This window comes from Talpa occidentalis, unplaced genomic scaffold, assembly GCF_014898055.3.
Source record: "Talpa occidentalis isolate TD23 unplaced genomic scaffold, MPIMG_talOcc4v2.1 talOcc4.15, whole genome shotgun sequence".
Lineage (NCBI taxonomy): Eukaryota > Metazoa > Chordata > Mammalia > Eulipotyphla > Talpidae > Talpa > Talpa occidentalis.
In genome coordinates, this window is record NW_023601543.1 from 44698691 (window position 1) to 44718913 (window position 20223).

At 36.0% G+C, this 20223-nt stretch overlaps 1 protein-coding gene across 1 annotated transcript in view; it reads left to right on the forward strand.

Moving 5' to 3' along the window:
• PHKA1 (phosphorylase kinase regulatory subunit alpha 1) overlaps positions 1 to 20223 on the forward strand; it is a 110125-nt gene that overhangs the window by 82074 nt on the left and 7828 nt on the right. The window contains exons 18-25 of the mRNA XM_037511643.2: positions 866 to 1022; positions 1382 to 1461; positions 3656 to 3734; positions 3862 to 3991; positions 6868 to 6969; positions 8728 to 8843; positions 8968 to 9006; positions 19211 to 19381. Of these exons, the coding sequence (XP_037367540.1) occupies positions 866 to 1022; positions 1382 to 1461; positions 3656 to 3734; positions 3862 to 3991; positions 6868 to 6969; positions 8728 to 8843; positions 8968 to 9006; positions 19211 to 19381 (874 nt within the window). The remainder of the gene's footprint in view (positions 1 to 865; positions 1023 to 1381; positions 1462 to 3655; positions 3735 to 3861; positions 3992 to 6867; positions 6970 to 8727; positions 8844 to 8967; positions 9007 to 19210; positions 19382 to 20223) is intronic.

The window sequence follows — 20223 nt, forward strand, 5'->3', positions numbered from 1 at the left end:
ACTAATTTTCTTATCTGTTTGCTGGAGTTCTTTCTTTATAAGGGAATTGTGAATTACGAATTTTTTTTCTTCAGTTTGTAATTGCCCTATAACTTTGCTTACAGTTGTTTTTACAGGAAGAATTTTGTTGTTTTTATGTATACAAATGTATCCATCTTTTATGTTTTATATGGTGTATATAGTTCATAGCTAAAGAGTCTTATTGCCTCCAAAGTCATAAAATAATTCTTCCATATTTTTCTATTCCCTTTACACTTAAATCTTTGATGTATTTGGAATTATGATGTATAGTGTGAGGCATGGATCCAACTATTTTTTTTCCAATGTCTACTTGAGTGCCTTAACATCATTTAATGTGATCTACCTCTATCATATGTTAAATCCCGTGATTTCATAGCACTTTATAAAAGTACTTTTATATTAGAAGTAGAACTCTAACATAAAACCCTATAAAACATGAAGTAGAGTCAACTATTTCATCGTTAACTAATATTATAGTAATGTTTACAATAATAACGTATATGTAGCCTTTAAAAATAAGCATATAGCCCTCTTATTTGTCAGTTCCCTAAGTGTATCATACTTTGACTTTATTTTCAGCTATGTTAAAGCCCATGAAGAATGTCAAAGAATGCAATTTGTCAAAGCACAGCTGAAACTATGATTTATTTTTGTCTAGGTGTTTGCCTTTCAGGGCTGAATATGACTATTAATCATAGCTTTACAAAGATTCTTAGTAAATAGCATTAGTTTTCTAATGAAAGAGACCTATTAAAAAGAGCCATATCTGTTACAACTCTGAAACAAAAAAAAAATGTTGCTGGCTTCTTTTCTTATAATTAATGTCCTGTCTTTAATAATCCAGAGGACCTGACTGGAACACTGGATTGCATGATGAAGAGGGTATGACTGTCAGAGAGCTACTTACTGACCTGTATGGCAAAGTTGGAGAAATTCGTCACTGGGGCCTGATCCGATACATTTCGGGAATCTTAAGGAAGAAGGTGGAAGCACTTGATGAGGTACTATAAGTTATTCTTGAATTTATATCAGAACAACACAGAGGTGCTTTAAAATTGGTTACTTTGTATAGCAACCACAACCTGTAATTATTTGGGATGTTTTCTTTCCCATAAAAAGTTTCTGATATGCAGTTAAATTTTTGTTTGTGAATGTCAAATACAGAATACTGACGCATATGAATTACAGACTTAACAGAGATGTTATAAACTCTAAGAATTCTAGTTCTTCATGGTATTTCCTGAGAAAGAGTTTGATGTGTCATTAAGTGTGAGCAAAGATTTCTAGATTGAAAATCAAAATTTTCGTGGAGACCTGAGTTGTTACGGGAGGATAATGCTGTTCTGTTATCCCTTTGTAGGCCTGTACAGACCTCCTCTCCCACCAGAAACACTTGACAGTTGGACTCCCTCCAGAACCTCGAGAAAAGACCATTTCTGCGTATGTTTGTTTGTTTGGATTTGGGTTTGGATTTGATCAAGCTTCTCTGCATCTTTAAGGAGCTATATGGACTGTTCACAGTTCACGTGCCCTAATCTGTCAATGGGTGATTACGTCCTACATGTACACACTTCTGTCAAAGACACTTGACTTGACAATGCCTATAATGACAGAGCATGTATAAATGAAAGCAAAAACTCAAAAGTAGTAGTACTCAAACATTTTTTAGTTACTACCTTTCCCAAACCTCCCATTCAAAAAACAAAATAAACTGGATAATTGGATTAGCACCCACAAAAAATCAGCTATATCCTGGAAAGAGGAAGTCAGAACAAAGTGTCTGATTAAAGCTCAAGGCTGATAATGGAACTCCATGCTGCTCAGGAAGTAATGAAGGGGGTGGAGGTCATAGTCAAAGGAGAAAAGTAGGTATTTGCAGAGCCAGTCTTCCAAGAATACTGTTATCAGTTGTCACTATCTCAGTCAGCTGCTGCTTCCAGCTGGAAACAGTGTCCTAGAATAGGCATGGACTGAAGGGCATGGGGTGTTGGGCGACAGTCTGTGATGGAAATTTTAATTTTTACTTAGGAGTCTTCCTTTGGCCACCAGCCATACCAATAAAACTAATCTTCACTAAATCTAATTTGATATCATGCCAATACCAAAGTTTAAATTTGCAAGCTGGCTATATCGATTCTAACTTCATTCATAAGTGATCTGAAAAATTTGTTTTTCTACTACTATTTACACTTCTGTAACCACTGTAATGAAACATTTTTTTTGTTTGAATATAGCTTTTTTAAATTTATATATATGTATTTTACATCATTGTTCATTTTTGTACAATGTTTAATTTCTCCTCTCAGGTGTAATTCCCATAAAATTCCCACCACCAAGCCATCTGTGAACCATCACCACAAAATGGGGAGGGAAGAGCACAAGAAACATTTATCTTGTAAACAGAACGTGCTCTAAATTTATTAACTTAATGAAAAAAAATGAGGAAGCAATAAGCAAGGATATGTTCACTGATGTCTGAGTAACACGTCACCCTAGTTTTTGTCCATGATTTCTATTGCCTTTGGGATCTAGGTCAATCTCCTATATGAAGGCTCTGAGAGAATGTGCTAAGACCATGTGTCCTAGATACCATGGAACCTATAAAATCCAGGGTTTTTTTTTTTTTTCCCAGGAAAAGAGCCCTAACCACGTGTTATAGTTTGCTAGGGATATTGTAACAAAGTGTCACAGATTGGGTGGCTTTGTCATCTCACTCAGTAGTTCTGGGGACTGAATGTCCAAATCAAGGTGTCAGCAGGGTTGGTTTCTTCTGAAGGTTATGAAGGACTTTGTTCCAGGCCTCCTCCTTGAATTAGAGATAGGTGTTTTCTTCCTATGACTCTTTACATTTCTCCTCTTTATGTGTGTCTTTGTGTCCAAATTTCCCATTTATGTAAGGACACCAGTCAACTTGGATTAAAGCCTACCTTAATCACCTCACTTTAAAGTAATTAATTACCTCTGTAAAAACCCCATCTCCAAATAAGGTCACACTCTAAGATACTAGGAATTAGGATTTCACCTTATCAACTTTGTGGGGAAATAATTCAACCTGTAACTCCATTCTCCTGCAAAAATAACCTTTTATCACAAATCAGATCAAATTTGTGACTACTATGGGCAATCCAAAAGAAAATGGCATGGTCCATGACCCCAGAGCTTAATACTAACAGTAAAATTAGAAGTTTGGGAAAAGGTGTGCATACCTGTGTGTGTGTGTGTGTGTAAAGAAACTATAGAAAATCAATATAATGCTATATTGTAAAAGTATTAACATGGTTGCTAAACAGTACAGCTTAAAATTAATTTATTTCTAGCCATAATAGTTGCTTGTCAAGTGTTAAAAATTAACTATGAAAGACTAGTGTGGAAGAACATCATAGGGTGAGTTTTAAATAAAATTTTGAAGGAGGAGAGCAATCCACATTTAGAGAGGAGTGAGTAGAGCTCTCCTGAGTTGATATGAACCCAAGTGGTTTGAGGAAGCATGAACTTTGAAGACCAAAAATGCCAGAAACCTACTGGTAATGATGAGAACTTGATTTTAACTTGGGAGAAACTTTTTTAGTCTTTCAATATATTTAGGTTTAAGTAGTTTCAGAATTTTGTCTTTCTTTACCGGCTTCTTCCTCAGACCTCTGCCCTATGAAGAGCTCACTCGGCTGATAGATGAAGCCAGTGAAGGGGACATGAGTATTTCAATCCTTACACAGGTGAGTGGATTCTCACAGTTGATATTTTAAAGTTTGTTTCCAATTGATCTGATCATTTCTGAGGACAACAAAGTAGGCCTTTTGAGACCTAGGCCATAATTTTTGTCTATATTTACTCCATACACAGGAAATAATGGTGTATCTAGCCATGTATATGCGAACTCAGCCTGGCCTCTTTGCTGAAATGTTTCGACTTCGAATTGGTCTGATCATACAAGTTATGGCAACAGAACTGGCCCAGTCCCTTCGATGTTCAGGTATGAATTTAGTAATTGTGTCCTCAGGCAGAATTCACTTTTAATGTAGGTCTTATTGAATTTTGGATCAGTAGAAAGAGAAAACTAAAACATTTTTTTTTTATCAGCAGCTCAGAAGTTGCACATAGGAATATTTTTCCCATGTTAGTATTTATACAAGTCAAGGGGCTGTATCATGACCAATTTATATATTAGTTCTGCAACTTGAAAACTACTTCTTGGGGACTCTGCACTCCAAATCATATTCCTCCTAACTCTTCGAGTGATTCAGAGCATACATCGAACTTGAATGTGACAGGCTGGGTTGGATTCTGATTCATGGATACCAACTTGAGCCACCACATCAGTTTGATCATAATGTCAGTATTCTGTTTAATCAACATCAGGATCAAGTAAAGGAAGACCATATTTCTTTTAATACTATTTAATATTATTTGATAGGATAATATTTATCTGTTAATATTATCTAATAGGACTCCCTTTGAAATTAACTGTAAGGTATATTTGGCAAGACAGAAATTTTAGTTAGAAGAATAGCTGAAGCCTATGGAAACTGTAGTATAGAATTGTATAAAGTATTGGTGGGGGGGACCCCCCCCCTTGGCATGACTCTTTTTTTTCCATTGGTATTTGATTCCTATAGGAATGGGTAAGTTATTGAGATAGGGATTGCATAGAAAAATAAAATCAAAGTTGCAAAATTCAGTCCTAGATATTGTTTCAGTTAATAGATCACTTAACAGCTCTTTGGGAAAATTTCAGTAGCTAAATTTATTGATTTGAGTATTCTGAAAATCACATGATAATTTATATTAAATAATCCTTTAAAGGAAGAAAAGTAATGATCATTTTAATACCTATCATATGCCAGACAAAATGTTTTGCTTTATATTTACATATGTTATCTTTTTAATGTTTACAATAAATCTCTGGAGAAGGTAGTCTTGTTTTTTTCTTTTTAGTACTTTTTTCCCCTTACGTTTGTTGTTCATTTTTGACTGTATTTGATTTCTCACCTCAGGTGCAGTCTCCCTAGTTCTCCCACCACCATTACACCCATCAGCCATCCATCACCACCATCCTTTGTGCTCTTCCCTTTCCTGTTTGGACTCCTCCTCCCTCTCCTCCCCTGCTATATGCCTTAGATCTATGGTCAGCTTGCAAGTTTTGTCTTTTTCCTGACACTTTATATTCCACATGTAAGTGAAACCATCCAATATTTATCTTTTTCCTTCTGACTGACTTCGCTGAGTAGAATCCCTTCCAGCTCCATCCATGTTACTGCAAATGGTGTGAGGTTATCTTTTTTGATCCCTGAGTGGTATTCCATTGTGTATATATACTACATCTTCTTGATCCAATCATCTGTTTTGGGGCATTTAGATTGGGTATTCTTTTTGTTCTACTTTTATTGATAAGGAAACTGAAACTCAGAGAAGTTAAATAACTTTCTCAAAGTTACATTGCTAGTGAACAGTAGAATTTGATTCCAAGTCTGCCTGATTCCAAATGATTTCTAGTTCAGCATATTGCTATAGATTACGTGTGATATATATTACATATAATATATATTGCATGTATATATAGAGAACATATGTGTATTTATGTATATATGTGTGTATGTATGTATATTCTCTATCTGTGGGATTCAGGAATATCTTATGAGAGGTTATGATTATTCAGTAAGTCTCAATGAGGGATAAACCCCCAAATTTCCTCACTTTTTCTTAATTGCCTACTATGGCTCTTTTTTCCCCTGTAGATTCATAAAAACTATTGACTCCTTATTACTTATAGTATACACTCAAGATCCCTGGGTCTTATATTTAAGACCTTCAACAGTCTGATTTCTGTCTCCTACTTCAACAGTACTTCCCACTAATTTTATCAATCCCCATCCTTAAGATTGATATCTCGGGCCTCCCCTGGTGGCACAGCAGTTGCGCGCTGGGCTGCAAAGCTGCCCGCAGCCTCTGCAGTGCCGGTTTGATCCCCCTATCTCTGGCTGCTGGCTAGGGTCCCACATGGCACGCAGACCTCCCCTGCCGCGCCCGCTGCTCCCCTCAGCAGTGTATTTAGTCATTCTGCCTGTTCTCTTCCCCACTCTGGCTCTGGTGAATTCTCTCACCCTCCCGTGCTTCTGACTGTATCCAGTACTTGTATAAATAAATAAATAAATAAATAAATAAAATCTTTTTTTTAAAAAAAGATTGATATCTCTTCTGATTTCCAGTTTTTATTGTCTTCAACTCTAATTTGGCATCCTTTAAAGTCATGTTTTATTTTAATTTATCTTTTTCACATGTCCAGCCTCTCCCAAATAGATGGACAGCCTTTCAAAGTCACATATCATGTCAAACCTGTTTGAACTAACATGGCTTAAAATTATGACTTACATGTGTAATATCTATAGTGTCTTTATCTGAAATTGATGAAAAAGTTCATTATATTCTTCATAATTTCATGGATTCATACCTAATATTTTCTAAGTTTATATTTCAGACTGAGAAGTTTTTATTTTCATCTATCTGTGTATTCATTGCCCTTCTCTGACTGACTTCTAGTTCTGGTGTTCTCCTGTCGTTCTTCATACCTTCACACAGAGATCCCACTGCATACCCAAATGATATGGAATGGGGTGGGGGGGAGAGAAGAAATCAAGTTAATCCATAAACTGGATAGTCATTCTTTAAATTATTAAGATAACATATTACAGTGTGAATACTTAAGAAGTACAGTCCTAGAAATTTCTTTTATAAATATGTTATTCTAATCAAGCGACTCAAATTCTAAGTGAGAAAATAAAGAGAGGAAAAAATAGGGCAGGTATGGCAGGCCAATTAAAATCCCTTTGTCCTAATGTTTCTGCTGACTAGCTGAGGAGGCCACAGAGGGCCTGATGAATCTAAGTCCTTCAGCCATGAAGAACCTCCTGCATCATATTCTCAGTGGCAAGGAGTTTGGAGTGGAACGAAGTGGTAAGTTTAAATAGCCACATTTCCATTTCAGAGTATTTAAGTGTCTTGTTGGTTTTTAAATGTTTTTCATTTCATCAGAGGTACGTTTTCCCCCAAATAATAGCATCCCAATATAGGTAACAGTGAAAAGCAAAGATTTCTTCTGGAACAAGATTTGGAAACTATTGAATGTCTAATTTTTTCCCTTAAATGATACATCAACTAAAAAGATAATTGTCATGTTTCATTTTGGGCAATTTTCTGTTTCCTTCCATTAGCCAAAATCTCCACTTTAGGACAACTGATGACAACCCATATCATCTGAAACTTCCTTGTATTCCAATTGGCAGTAATTCAGTAGCACTTATAGTGGGGAGTGAACGTGTCTGCACTTGTGTGTTTGTGTGTGTGTTTAGCTATAGTATATCTGATATATCCTTTTACCTTTATTTTTTAAAGATTTATTTTATTTGTTTATATATAGAAGAACTAGGGCATAGGCCAGAGGTGTGGGGGTGAGAGGATTCACCAGAGACAGAGTGGGGACCAGAACTGGTAGATCTACTGAGATACACTGCTGAGGGGAGCAGTGGGTGAGGCAAGAGAGGTCTGCTGTGCCATATGGGTTAGCTCCCAGGCCAGGGATCAAACGCAGTTTGTGGAGGTGATAGCACTGAGACTTAGCCCCTAGGCCACCAGGGAAGCCCTGTCCTTTTACCTTTAAATTCAGATACAGGGCCTCCCTAGTGGCTCATGGGGTTAAGCACCACACTGTGAAGCAATCTGCATCCTCTGCAGCACGAGTTCGATCCCCAGCCTGCCAGGGAGCAACCCACATGGCGCAGCAGACCTCTCCTGGCTTGCCTGCTGCTCCCCTCAGCAGTGTATTTCAGTCAGTCTGCCTGTTCTGTTCCCCACTCTGTCTCTGGTGAATCCTGATGTGTCACCCCCCACATCTCTGGCCTGTACCCCAGCTCTTATAGGCATAAAATAAATAAATCTTTAAAAATAAAGATACATGTAGGAGTCCTATCACAAATTAATCTTAAACCTGCACTTGTGATTTGGCAGTGGTATTTGGTATTGAGTACCTCAAATATCTGAAGTTATCTCTTGTTCTCATCTTTTAGGCTTATGATAAATAAATATGCAATGTCAGATGGATGAATACCAGATCTTAGAGTTATAAAAGAAAGGTATAAAGTTGTGCTTCTCATTCCTTACTGTGCATAAGAATCACCTAACGATCCCGCTAAAATGGAGGCCTTGATTCAGTAGGTGTGGAGTGGGGTCTAAGATTTTATTTACAAGGTCCTAAGTGATGCTAATGCTGCTGCTTCATGGACCACACTTTGAATAACAAGTTTATAGTTGGTCAGGGTTTTTTTCATTAACTTAAAAATAAAAGAACACACATTTTATTATGTTTATTGAGGTAATGGATTGCAAAACTGTATATGTATGTATAAGTTCATACCTCTACAAATGTATGTCACCACACCCACCACCAAAGCCCCCAAAATTCTCCACCATAGTCCATTGGGCCTTTTTCCCACTTTGCTTCCATCCCCCATCCCAGTTCCCCAGAACTGGTAGCCTCAGTTCTGCAGTCAATGGTTTGTTTTTTGTCTGTTTCTTTGTTTTGTTTCTTTGTATTCCACGTATGAGTGAAATCATCTGGCATTTGAAAAGGACATACATTTAAGTCATTTAATCATGGTAGAGAAAAATACTGACACTTAATTATACTTTCTCTCTTTAATCTGTCATGCTATATAGTTCGTCCCACTGATTCAAATATCAGCCCTGCTATATCTATCCATGAGATTGGTGCTGTTGGAGCAACCAAAACAGAACGAACTGGGATCATGCAATTAAAAAGTGAGATAAAGCAGGTAAGATACTACTTAGATTAGCTGGAATATTGTCATGCTTGAGCATATTCTTTTAGAATCAGACTGTTGGGATCGCATATTTTGTTTCATATCATGAGTTTGATTTGAGCTACTTATTTTTCAGGTGGAATTTCGGAGACTCTCTGTCTCAACTGAGATTCAGGTGAAACAACTAGGGATCCTTTAACATAGTTAACCTGCCTTTAGTTCTATATAACATGCATGAGCTCATGACCTTTTCGCAAATAAGATCACAAGCCACAAGTAGCTTGTTTGACTCTCCTGTATAGCAGTTATTTTGTGATAGTTTTCCTTTTTCTGGTCCAAGGTATTTTGTTAATTTTAGGAGGAAAGTAACTTGCTTCTACAGCAAGAAATTGAAACTCTGAGTTCCTATTGTTAGGATTAACATATTATTTTGGAATTGATTTTCTTTATAAGACTAGACTTGGATTTCTTACTTTTAAGAACAGGTACTAGGAGAGAACACCATATTAAGTATAGGGCTTTTTAAAAATCTATTTTCATGTATTGTCCAAAAATGATATTTTTATTATTTTTATGATAGAGGTACATGAAAGTTGTTATGGACACATAGATGAGAAAAATCTTAATCAGTCTGGGAGGTGGTGGAACTCACTATATATCATATTGTAGCCTTTTCCCTGAAAATGAGAATAGATGAGTTAGTTATTACATTATATAAAGGCCTAGTTAACTTTATATAGCTTCTTTAAAAACAAACTTCCATAGCTTCTTTCAAAACACTAGGAAAACACAGTACTCCAAAGTGTCCAAGTTGAGAAGGTACTGATTTGATCCCTCCTAGTAGTACTTTTCATGGAAAGCTGAAACTATTCCTACTGCTTTCAAAATAGATTTATGCCAGCTTAAGTTTTAAAGCACATCCAGAAAAGTAGAAGTAAAATGTCATTTGTTCAGTTTCTTTTTAGTAATTAGAAATGACTTAGGTGGGGAATGAGCCAATGTTTGGCATTTAATTTGAAGTAAACTTAATTTGAATATACTTATCAATACCCTCTATCACAAGTGCCTTGTAATGGAAAAATGTTCACTTCGCAGTTTTTTCTCATATAATTTTGATAATCTGAACAGTTTCCTGTTTGAAAGATGAAAGAACTACATTTCACACTGAAGAGTTAAGCTAATGTTGTTTGGCAAACAATCCTTGTTTTGGTTGAGAGTGATTGGCTAAACATTTTATATTTTTTTTATAGACACATGGTATTTCTTCTAAGTTCATTATATATTTAGACCTGAAGTCCATATTCCCAACTAGATTAATATGTTATTAAGGACTTGGCCAATAATAGACCAAGCTATATTATGTAATATTTTTACATACTCGCTATCTATATGTCTTCATGAAAGCCAAAATCATTAGATAAGTCTATAATTTAGGGGACTGAGAGCCTGAAATTTTCATTACTTTCTCATTTCTAAATATTGATTTGCATCCTCACCTGCCTATCTGGTAATTTGTATTGTTCTACACCCCTTCTCTCAACCCTCACCAACTCCCTCTTTTCTGATTATGGAAATAATATTTTTTAAAGTCTTTTTTTAAAGATTTATTTATTTATTTATACAAGCACTGGGTACAGTCAGAAGTGCGGGAGGGTGAGAGAATTCACCAGAGCCAGAGCAGGGAACAAAACAGGCAGACAGATGAAATACACTGCTGAGGGGAGCAGCGGGCATGGCAGGAGAGGTCTGCGTGCCATGTGGGACCCTCGCCAATGGGCAGAGATTGAACTGGCACTGCAGAGGCTGTGGGCAGCTTCACAGTCCAGTGCTCAGCCGCTGCAACACCAGGGGAGGCCCTGGAAATAATATTTTTAAGATAATTTTATTTATTTCCCCTTTTACCATGATGTGTAGTATAAGGTTATTTCATTGGCTTTTTGAGTGATAATTTGTTAATTAGTTATTTGAATACTCTGTAATTTTACTCAAACTTTAAAAAGCATAAAGAATGGTTGCCTTGCCTCATCCCTTTTAGAATTTTATTTTCTCAGGAGTTGTTTATAACCTAGAGGTAGTCATCCCCTGGGTATGGATTTGATGTTATCTTTTCTAGCAACTTTCTGTTGTTTTGTTGTGTATGCCATTCATAGGTGCTTTAAACATGCTGTTATATATAACTCATGACATACATTGATTGAAAACAAGAACAAAATATATTCAAAAGTAAAATAAGTATAGATAAACTTCATGTATGGGAATTCTTGCCATTTCTTTCCCCAAAAAGTAGGGAAGAGGGTTCAATTCTAACCTCTTCCCTATTTTATTTTTTTCTTTTTTAAAAAATATTTTATTTATACAAGAACGGGGGTACAGGTCAGAGGTGCAGGAGGGTGAGAGAATTCACCAGAGACAGAGTGGGGAACAGAACAGGCAGATGGACGAAAGCACTGTTGAGGGGAGCAGCGGGCGAGGCAGGAGAGGTCTGCCACGCCATGTGGGTATCTCCTTGGTGGCCAGGAATCAAAACCACGCTGCAGAGGCTGCAGACAGCTTCACAGCACCACGCTCAACCCGCTGTGCCACCGGGAAGCCCTCTTCTCTATTTTAGAAACAAAATTCAGATTAATAAGTATTTGTAATATATTCATTGATTCTTTTAGCTAGTATAATTGATCTCATATCTACTCTGCACCAGGCTGGGAACTTCTTAAAAATGCAAATTCTTGGTTTCCATCTTAGGCCTATTCAATCAAAAAGACTAGGAATGTGGCCCAGCAATCTGTTTTAACAAGCTCTTTAGATGATTCTGATATACTTTTAAGTTTGAAAACCATTGGGTTAGCTATTTTTCTGATTAATTCATTTAGTAAATATTAATTGAAAGCCAATTTTGTGCCAGACACTGGAAATATAGTAGTGAACAAAATAGATGTGACCCTTGCTCTCATGAAGCTTATAGTTTAGAAAGACTGATCTCTGAATAAACCTCCTTGCTGTAAACTCATGATTCACATGGCCTATGATTTCAGATCTCTCCATCTAAAAAGATTTAGGCCAAATGATAAACAAAAAATAGAAAACTTACTAGAAACAATACTGGTATTTCTGTTGATTTACACCAAAAATGCCATGTAATGAATTAGTATAATAAAACTTGGCCATTGTTCATATCTACATTTATAAAGGAGGACAGAGGTACAGAAGATAAGTTAATCTAAAAACTAAAAATGTTGTGGTTTTGGAAATGGTCTGAATTATACTCTATCACATAGAGACCATTCTGGTTTGACCCCACTATCAGTAGCCTGGGATCTTGCTGGTAAACAGTGAAAATAAATCAAATGGTTGTTTATCTACTGAGTAGGTCAGTGGGATAGTCATTGGCCAAAAAAATGTCTTAGGGCACTTTTCTTTTTTACTTATCAGTGGTTAGTGATTTAGGCATTTGACCCAAATTATAATGTTAGAAGTTCTTTTCTAGGAAAGTATTTCCATTATCTTCTTTCTACTTTATATTTATTTCAGAATCTAAACAGAACCACTTACCCTACTGTATTTCATCCTTTACTTAGTATAAGTTTTTCAAAGTTCATTATGTTGTAGCATGTATCAATATTTCATTCCTTTGTATTGCTGAATAATACCTTATTGTATTGATATGCCACATTTTGTTTATCCGTTCATCAGTTGATGGACTTCTGGATTGTTTCTGGTTTCAGGCTATTATGAATAATACTGCTATGAGCCTACATGTACAAATTTTTGTATGGACATGCTTTCATTTCTCTTAGATATATATTTACCAGTTCTGGGTCATTTGCTAACTCTGTTTTAGTATTATGAGAAACTACCAAACTGTTTTCCAAAGGGGCTGCACCATTTTACATTCCCACCAGCAATAGATGAGGGTTACAATTTCTTCATACCCTCACCAATTCTTGTTATTGTCCATCTTTTCTATTCTAGCCATTTTAGTGGCTGTGAAGTGGATTTTGATTTGCATTTCTCTAAAGGTTTATGATATTAAAACTGATGTTAACCCTTGTTTTCAGACCCTAAAGCACAAAAGAAACAAAACTTATCTAAACTTTTCTTTGAGGCTTGCTTCCACAAACAGCAGAGCCTGAAAACTTACTAGCAAATGACCCAACCTGAGCATGGCAAGACATGACTAACCTTGAGGTGAGTGCCAAGTTGGTTGACACATAAGAGGGAGCCACCCAGAAGCAAGGGGCCCATCAACAGAAATTTAAAACATTAGTTATCTGAAGGAGCCTCTTCATACTTCTCCTTGTATGGACTTCCCTGTAACTAGCCAATAAACTTCACCCAAGTCCACATTTATTGGCGCTTAACCCACTCCTTAGCCAATAAAATTTAATTCTTTTGTTCTCAACTCTACTCCCCAAACCACTGTAAATTCCTCCCCCTACATAGATGGGGAGGCAAATTTGACTTTTTATCTTGCCTCTTTACTAGTCAACTTGCAGTCAGCTTATGTCCTCTCTCAAAAGCAGTTGTCATCATTGGCTTATGCACATCAGGCAGTGAGCCCATTACTTGGTAACAAAACTGAGCATCTTTTCAATGTGCCTATTGGCTCATTGTTTTTCTCTTCTTTGAAGAAGAAGATCCCTTGTTTATTTATTAATTGGGTTAATTGTCCTTTTACTGTTGAGTTGTAAAGGTTCTTTATATTCTGTATATAAATCCTTTTTGAGTTATGAGATTGAAATATTTTGTCCCATTTTGTGGACTCTTTTTCACTTTTTGTTTCCCTTTCAGAGAATACCAAGCACAGAATTCACTTTCGTGATAGTGTCATTTGAAGAATAAAAGTTGGTTTTTTTTTAAGATTGATTTATTTATGCATACAAGAACTGGGGTGTAGGCCAGAGGTGCAGGGGTGAGAGGATTCACCCAAGACAGACTGGGGAGAAGAACAGGCAGACTGACTGAAATACTCTACTGAGGGGAGCAGCGGGGGAGACAGGAGAGGTCTGCTGCGCCATGTGGGTAACTCTCTGGCTGGGGATTGAACTCATGCTTCACAGTGCTGTGCTTAACTCCTTGTGCCACCAGGGAGGCCCAGAATAAAAGTTTTTAATTCTGATGAAGTCCAATTTATTTTTTTTTCTTTTGGCTTTCGTATAAAAGAAGGCTTTTGCCTAATCTAAGGTCACAAAGATTTATTCCTACTTTTTGTTTTAGGAGTTTTGTAGTTTTAGCTCTTACATTTAGGTCTATGATTTATGCACCCAGGTTTGATGATTCACTAGGAGGATTCGCAGGACACAACATATAGTAGTTACCACAGCTATAATTATTACAGTGAAAAGATACACAGCAAAATCAGCAAAGGTAAGCAGTACTTTGGCAAAGTCCAGGAAAAACAAGCTTCTAGTAGAACACACAAGATAGCATATACTTAATTCCCCCTGCAGTGAATTGTGTCAACATGTATGAAATACTGCCAACCAAGTGCCCAAAAATAGATGACTGGATCAAGAAGACATGGTATATATACACAATGGAATATTACTCAGCAATCAACTGATGCGCAGTTTGCAGCAACATGGATGGAGCTAGAAGGGATCATGCTCAGCGAAATAAGTCAGAAAGAAAAAGAAAAATACCGGATGGTCTCACTCATAGCAGGAATTTAGAAAACCTAAATAAGAGACCAGGAAATAGACTAATCAATACAAAGTAAAAATCAAAATCAACAACCAACTATAATCCAGAGACACACTACGGGGTTGGGGTGGGGGGCCGGAACGGAGGGGCGGGGAAAGGAAAAAGGAAGGACTAGAGTCAAAATAAGATGGGGGTGCAATTGTATGGGGAATATAACCAAAATGAAACTGCATACATTGTGCAAAGATGAAAAAAGATGTAAGAATTATATAAAATAAAATATTTAAATAAAAAAATAAAATATTCTAAGCTTCCAAAAAAAAAAAAAAAAGACTTAGCACCCAAACATTTTACTGGGGGCTGGTAATATAAATGGCCCCTGTCTGGCACATACCAAAGCTCTAGACTCCCAGAAGGAAAACAAGTTTTCAACAAAGATCATAGTGTTTACACAAACAGTTTTGGCACAGTAAACCACTGTTATCAATCCTGGGAGTAGGAACCCTCCAACAATCCAGGTTTTCCAAAGAACAGCCAAGAACCAATCTTGTAAGCAGGGCTTTCCAAGAATAGCATTTCTAACCTGCTATAGTAACCTTTTTATGCACAATGACCCATTTGGATTTAATTTTTGTGTATGGTATGAGGTGGGGGAATCCAACTGCATTCTTTTGCATGTGCATATATAATTGTTCCACACTACTTGGTGAAAAGACTGTTTTTCCCCAATTTAATTTTCTTGGAACCTTGTTAAAAATTGACAAAAAATGTAATAGTGTATTTCTGAAATTATAATTCTATTCCATTGATCAATATGCCTAACCTATGCCTATGTCATTGTCTTAATCACTGTGGCTTTGTTACATATTTTGAAATTGGAATGTGAGGCCTCCATCTTTGATCTTTTTAAAAGATTCAGATGGGTCTCCTGAATTTCCATATGAATGATAGGATCAGCTCTGTAGAGAACCTAGCTGGATTTTGATAAAGATTATATTCCTTCTGTAGATCAATTTTAAGAGTATTGCCATCTTTACAGTGTTAAGCCTTCTGATCCGTGAACATAGAATTTCTTTCCATTTTCAGGTCTTTCGTTTCTTTCAATGTATTTTGTATTTTTCATGGTATATAATTTATACTTTTTTGTTAAATTTATTCCTAAGTATTTTTTTATGTGATTTTAAGTGAAATTGTTTTCTTAATTTTATTTTCAGATTTTTGATTGCTGCTATTTAATATATTGATCTTATGCAATATGACTGAATTCACTATTAGTTCTAATTATTTTTTAGTGAATACCTTGTATACAAGATCATGTCATGTGCAAATAGAAACAATTTTATTTCTTCTCTCCACTCTGCATGACTTTCTTTTCTTTGTTGTTTAATAGCCTTTGCTTGGAACTTCCAGAACAATGTTGAATAGAAGTATGAAGAGTAAATATCCTTGTCTTGTTTTGATTCTTTTTTTGTTTTCTACTGATTTTTTTTTAATTTTTTAATATATTTTTTACATCATTGTTCATTTGTCCTGATTTTTTTTATTTTTTATTTTTTTAAATTTATGCATACAAGAGCTGGGGTATAGGTCAGAGGCGCGGGGTGGGGTGGGTGGGGGGTGGTGGTGGTGGTGGTGGTGAGAGGATTCACCAGAGACAGAGTAGGGAACAGAACAGGCAGATTGACCCAAGTAAGTACACTGCTGAGGGGAGCAGCGGCAGTCAGGAGAGGTCTGCTGAGCCATGTAGGTGGCTCCCTGGCCAGCTGGGGATCAAACTTGTGCTGCAGTGGCTGCAGACAGCTTCATAGTTTGTGTCCCAACCACCTGTGCCACCAGGGAGGTCTCTGTTCTGATTCTTAAGGGAAAAATACTCACAGTCTACATAATTGATTATGTCAACTGTATAGTTTTTAAATATGTCCTTTATTAGATTGAGAAAGTTCCCCCTCTGTTCTTAGTTGGTCTAGTGTGTTTATAATGAATATTTTATTAAATACTTTCTATGCATCTATTAGAATGATGTGGTATTTATTCTTTATTCTGTTGATATGGTGTATTGCATTAATTGATATCTAGGTGGTAAAATAACCTTGAAATTCTGGAGTGAATATTACTTTATCATGGTGCATAATCCTTTGTATGTCACTGAATTCGGTTTGCTAGTATTTTATTGAGGATTTTTGTATCTGTATACATAAAGAATATTGATCTGTAGTTTTCTTCAAATGTCTTTGTCTGATTTTAGCATATAGGTATTTTTTTGCCTCACAAAATGAATTTTTTCTCTTTTTTGGTAGAGTTTGTAAAGAACCGATATTAATTCTTCTTTAAATGTTTAATATAATTAACCAGTAAAGCTATCTGTGCCTGAACTTTTCTTTGTGGGAAGTTTTGTAATAACTAATTTGGTCTCTGTTATAGATCTATTCAGATTTTCTATTTCTCATTGAGTCAATTTGGGTAGTTAGTCTTTCTAGCAGTTTGTCCATTTCATCTATGTAGTTTGACTTGTGGTTCCTGATGGTATGTCCTTAATATCCTTATATGAGGTCAGAAGTGATGTCACCTCTGTCTGTGTCTTTCCTCATTTTTTCTTGGTCTGGTCTGTCTAGCTGAAGATTTGTGAATTTTGTTAATATTTATCATCAAAATAAAAAGTTTTGGTTTCCCTGATTTTGTGTATTATTTTTCTATTCTCTTTTTATTTCTTTTTGCTCTATTATTATTTTCTCCTCCTGAATTTGGCTCCTTTTGCTCTTCTTTTTTTTCATTGTCTTTTTAATATATAGATATATTTATTACATCATCCTTCATTTTTGTACAATGTATGATTTCCTGTGAAATTCCCACCACCAATTCACCCATGCATAATCACCAAAGTCCCTTGTGCTCTTCCCTCCCCTGTTTTGATCCCTCTCACTCCACTCCCCTACAGAATGTCTCTGATTTACAGGTGCCTGTTAATTTTGGGGGTTTTTTGGTTATTATTTTTCCCCTGATGTCTTATTTGGTTCCTCTATATTCCTCCTATAAAGTGAAGCCATCCAATATTTTTCTTATTCCTTCTGACTTATTTCACTGAGCATCATCCCATCTAGCTCCACGTTGTTGAGAATGACATGAGTTTATCTTTTTTGATTGCTGAGTAATATTCCATTGTGTATATATACCACATCTTCTTGATCCAGTCATCTATTTTGGGGCATTTGGGTTGTTTCCATAGCTTACCTATTATACATAGTGCTGCAATAAACACAGGAGTGCAGGTATCCTTTTGAATTAATGTTTTTGTGTCCTTTGAGTAGATTCCTAGGAGTGGAATTGCTGGATCATATGGAAACTCCCATTTTTTAGTGGTTTGAGGAACCTCCACACAGCTTTCCATAGTGGTTGGACCAGTTTGCACTCCCATCAGCAGTGCAGGAGAGTTCCTTTTTTTCCACATCCTCGCCAACATTTGTTGTTGCTAGTTTGTTTTTTTTTTTTTTTTTTTTTTGATATGTGCCATTCTCACTGGTGTAAGCTGGTATCTCATTGTGTTTTGATTTGCATTTACCTGATTACTAGTGATGTTGAACATTTTTTTATATGTCTGCTGGCTATTTGCATTTCCTCTTTGGAGAAGCATCTTTTTAGTTCTTCTGCCATTTTTTCACTGGGTTGTTTACTTTGTTTTTCTTGAGTTTTGTCAGCTCTTTGTAGATCTTTGTGGTCAGTTCCTTCTCATTATTATTGTCTGCAAAAATTTTCTCCCAATTAGTGAGCTATCTCTGTGTTTTGGTTAATGTCTCTGTTGCTTTTTGCATTGTGTTAAGATGGAAGGTTTGGTTTCTGATTTGAGATCTTTCTTTTTTTAATACAATTATTTATTACAAATTTTCTTTAAACACTATTTTAGCTGCATACATTTTGGTATATTATGTTTTCATTTTCATTTATCTTAGTGGTCTAATTTTCTTCGTGATTTCTTCTTTAACCCACAGTTTATGTAGGGGTGTGTTGTGGAATTTCTGTATGTTTTAAATTTTCCAAATTTCCTTCTGCTGTTGATTTCTAATTTAATTTAATTATGGTCAGAAAATATGCTTTGTCTGGTTTCAACTCCTTTTTTAAAGAAAGATTTTATTTATTTATGCCTGTAAGAACTGGGGTGTAGGCCAGAGGTGCAGGGGGTAAGAGGATTCACTAGAGACAATGGGGAGCAGAACAGGCAGATCCACTGATATACACTGCTAAGGGGAGCAGTTGGGGAGACAAGAGAGTTCTGCTGTGCCATGTGGGTCTGCTCCATGGCCAGACGGGGATCGAACTCATGCTGCAATCGCTGGTGATAGCTTGACAGTGCTGAGACTTAACCCCTTGTACCACCATGGAGGCCCGGTTTCAACTCTTACAAATTTCTTGAGGCTGGTGTTATGGTTAATGATAACAGTAAACTTACCCATACACCAGTTAGAAGTTTACAGAGTAACCAAGGAAAGAGTAGCAAAGAATGTCTCATGACTTTAGCATTTTTGTGTCTCTTCTTATATATCATGATACTGCTTTCTAAAAGCACTCTACCTGTTTACATTACTACTAGCTACTCATAAATCTACTGCCTTCACTGTAACCACTTTATTTTGGGTGTTACACTTAATATGTGCTTTTTTATTCTGCAGTGTGTTTATTATTCACTATGCTATAATACTTTATAAGCAATAACTTTAGATTTATGTTCTTTCCTCTCCTTTTCTCCCAAGTCACCTGGAATCTCTGTGACTCCGAGCAGTGGGTCCTTTTTTAGTGCATATGGCCAACAGATATCTAGAGATAATCGTCAAGGTCAATGGCAACGCCGAAGAAGATTGGATGGAGCACTTAACAGAGTCCCAATTGGATTTTATCAAAAAGTATGGAAAGTTTTGCAGAAGGTGAGTATAACACATTGTATATGTCTCTTTATTTTCCTCTTTGAAATCCACACTCTCCTTGGGTGAGATATGACAGTGCTGTGACATTACTGCAGTTGTATAAAACTCATAAGTTCATATGGAAAAAACATAGAAGGAAGCATAAAATGAAACCATCAATTTTTTATTTTAACACTTTTAATGATATAGTCTATTAGTATTTCTATGGTTTTGTTTATAAATTAGAACTCAAAAGTCATCTCTTCTCTGTTTTTGGAAATAGTTGGACATTGTGATACATTTGCTGCTAATCAAAGGGATGTAGTGATAAAGAGATCAATTCTTTTGTAATTATTGTAGAGTGGAAATGTTGTTTGTACCAATGTGTTGTTAATCAAATACTGCTATAGTAAAACAATTGCAATATATGGGGAGTCTGTATAAGAAACTCTTATCTATATTTTTTACTGGATAAAAACACTAAATAAATGCAGAGTAATAATGATGCTAGTAGTCTAAAGGCTCTGTTGGTGTGACCAATATTTATTTTTCTTTCAAAGTCATAGTTTGTCAAAAGCACTTAAGGACATGTTACGCTATTATGATTCTAACATTTAGAAAGCCCAGAAGAGTACTGTACTCACTGATAGATCTTATTCAGTCTCCTAGGTGCCACTTTTTGTTTCATAGCCTTTGGTAAATATCTGAAGAATACTTCATCCATGACTTCAAAACCCTTAGTTATCTGACATTCCTCAGGGACACAATTGGGTGATCTTTTGAAAAGGTGAAAATGGTGCTCTTCCTTTCAAAGAATACCCAGAAGTTGCTTTCCTTTCTAACTTCCATAACACAATGGTACT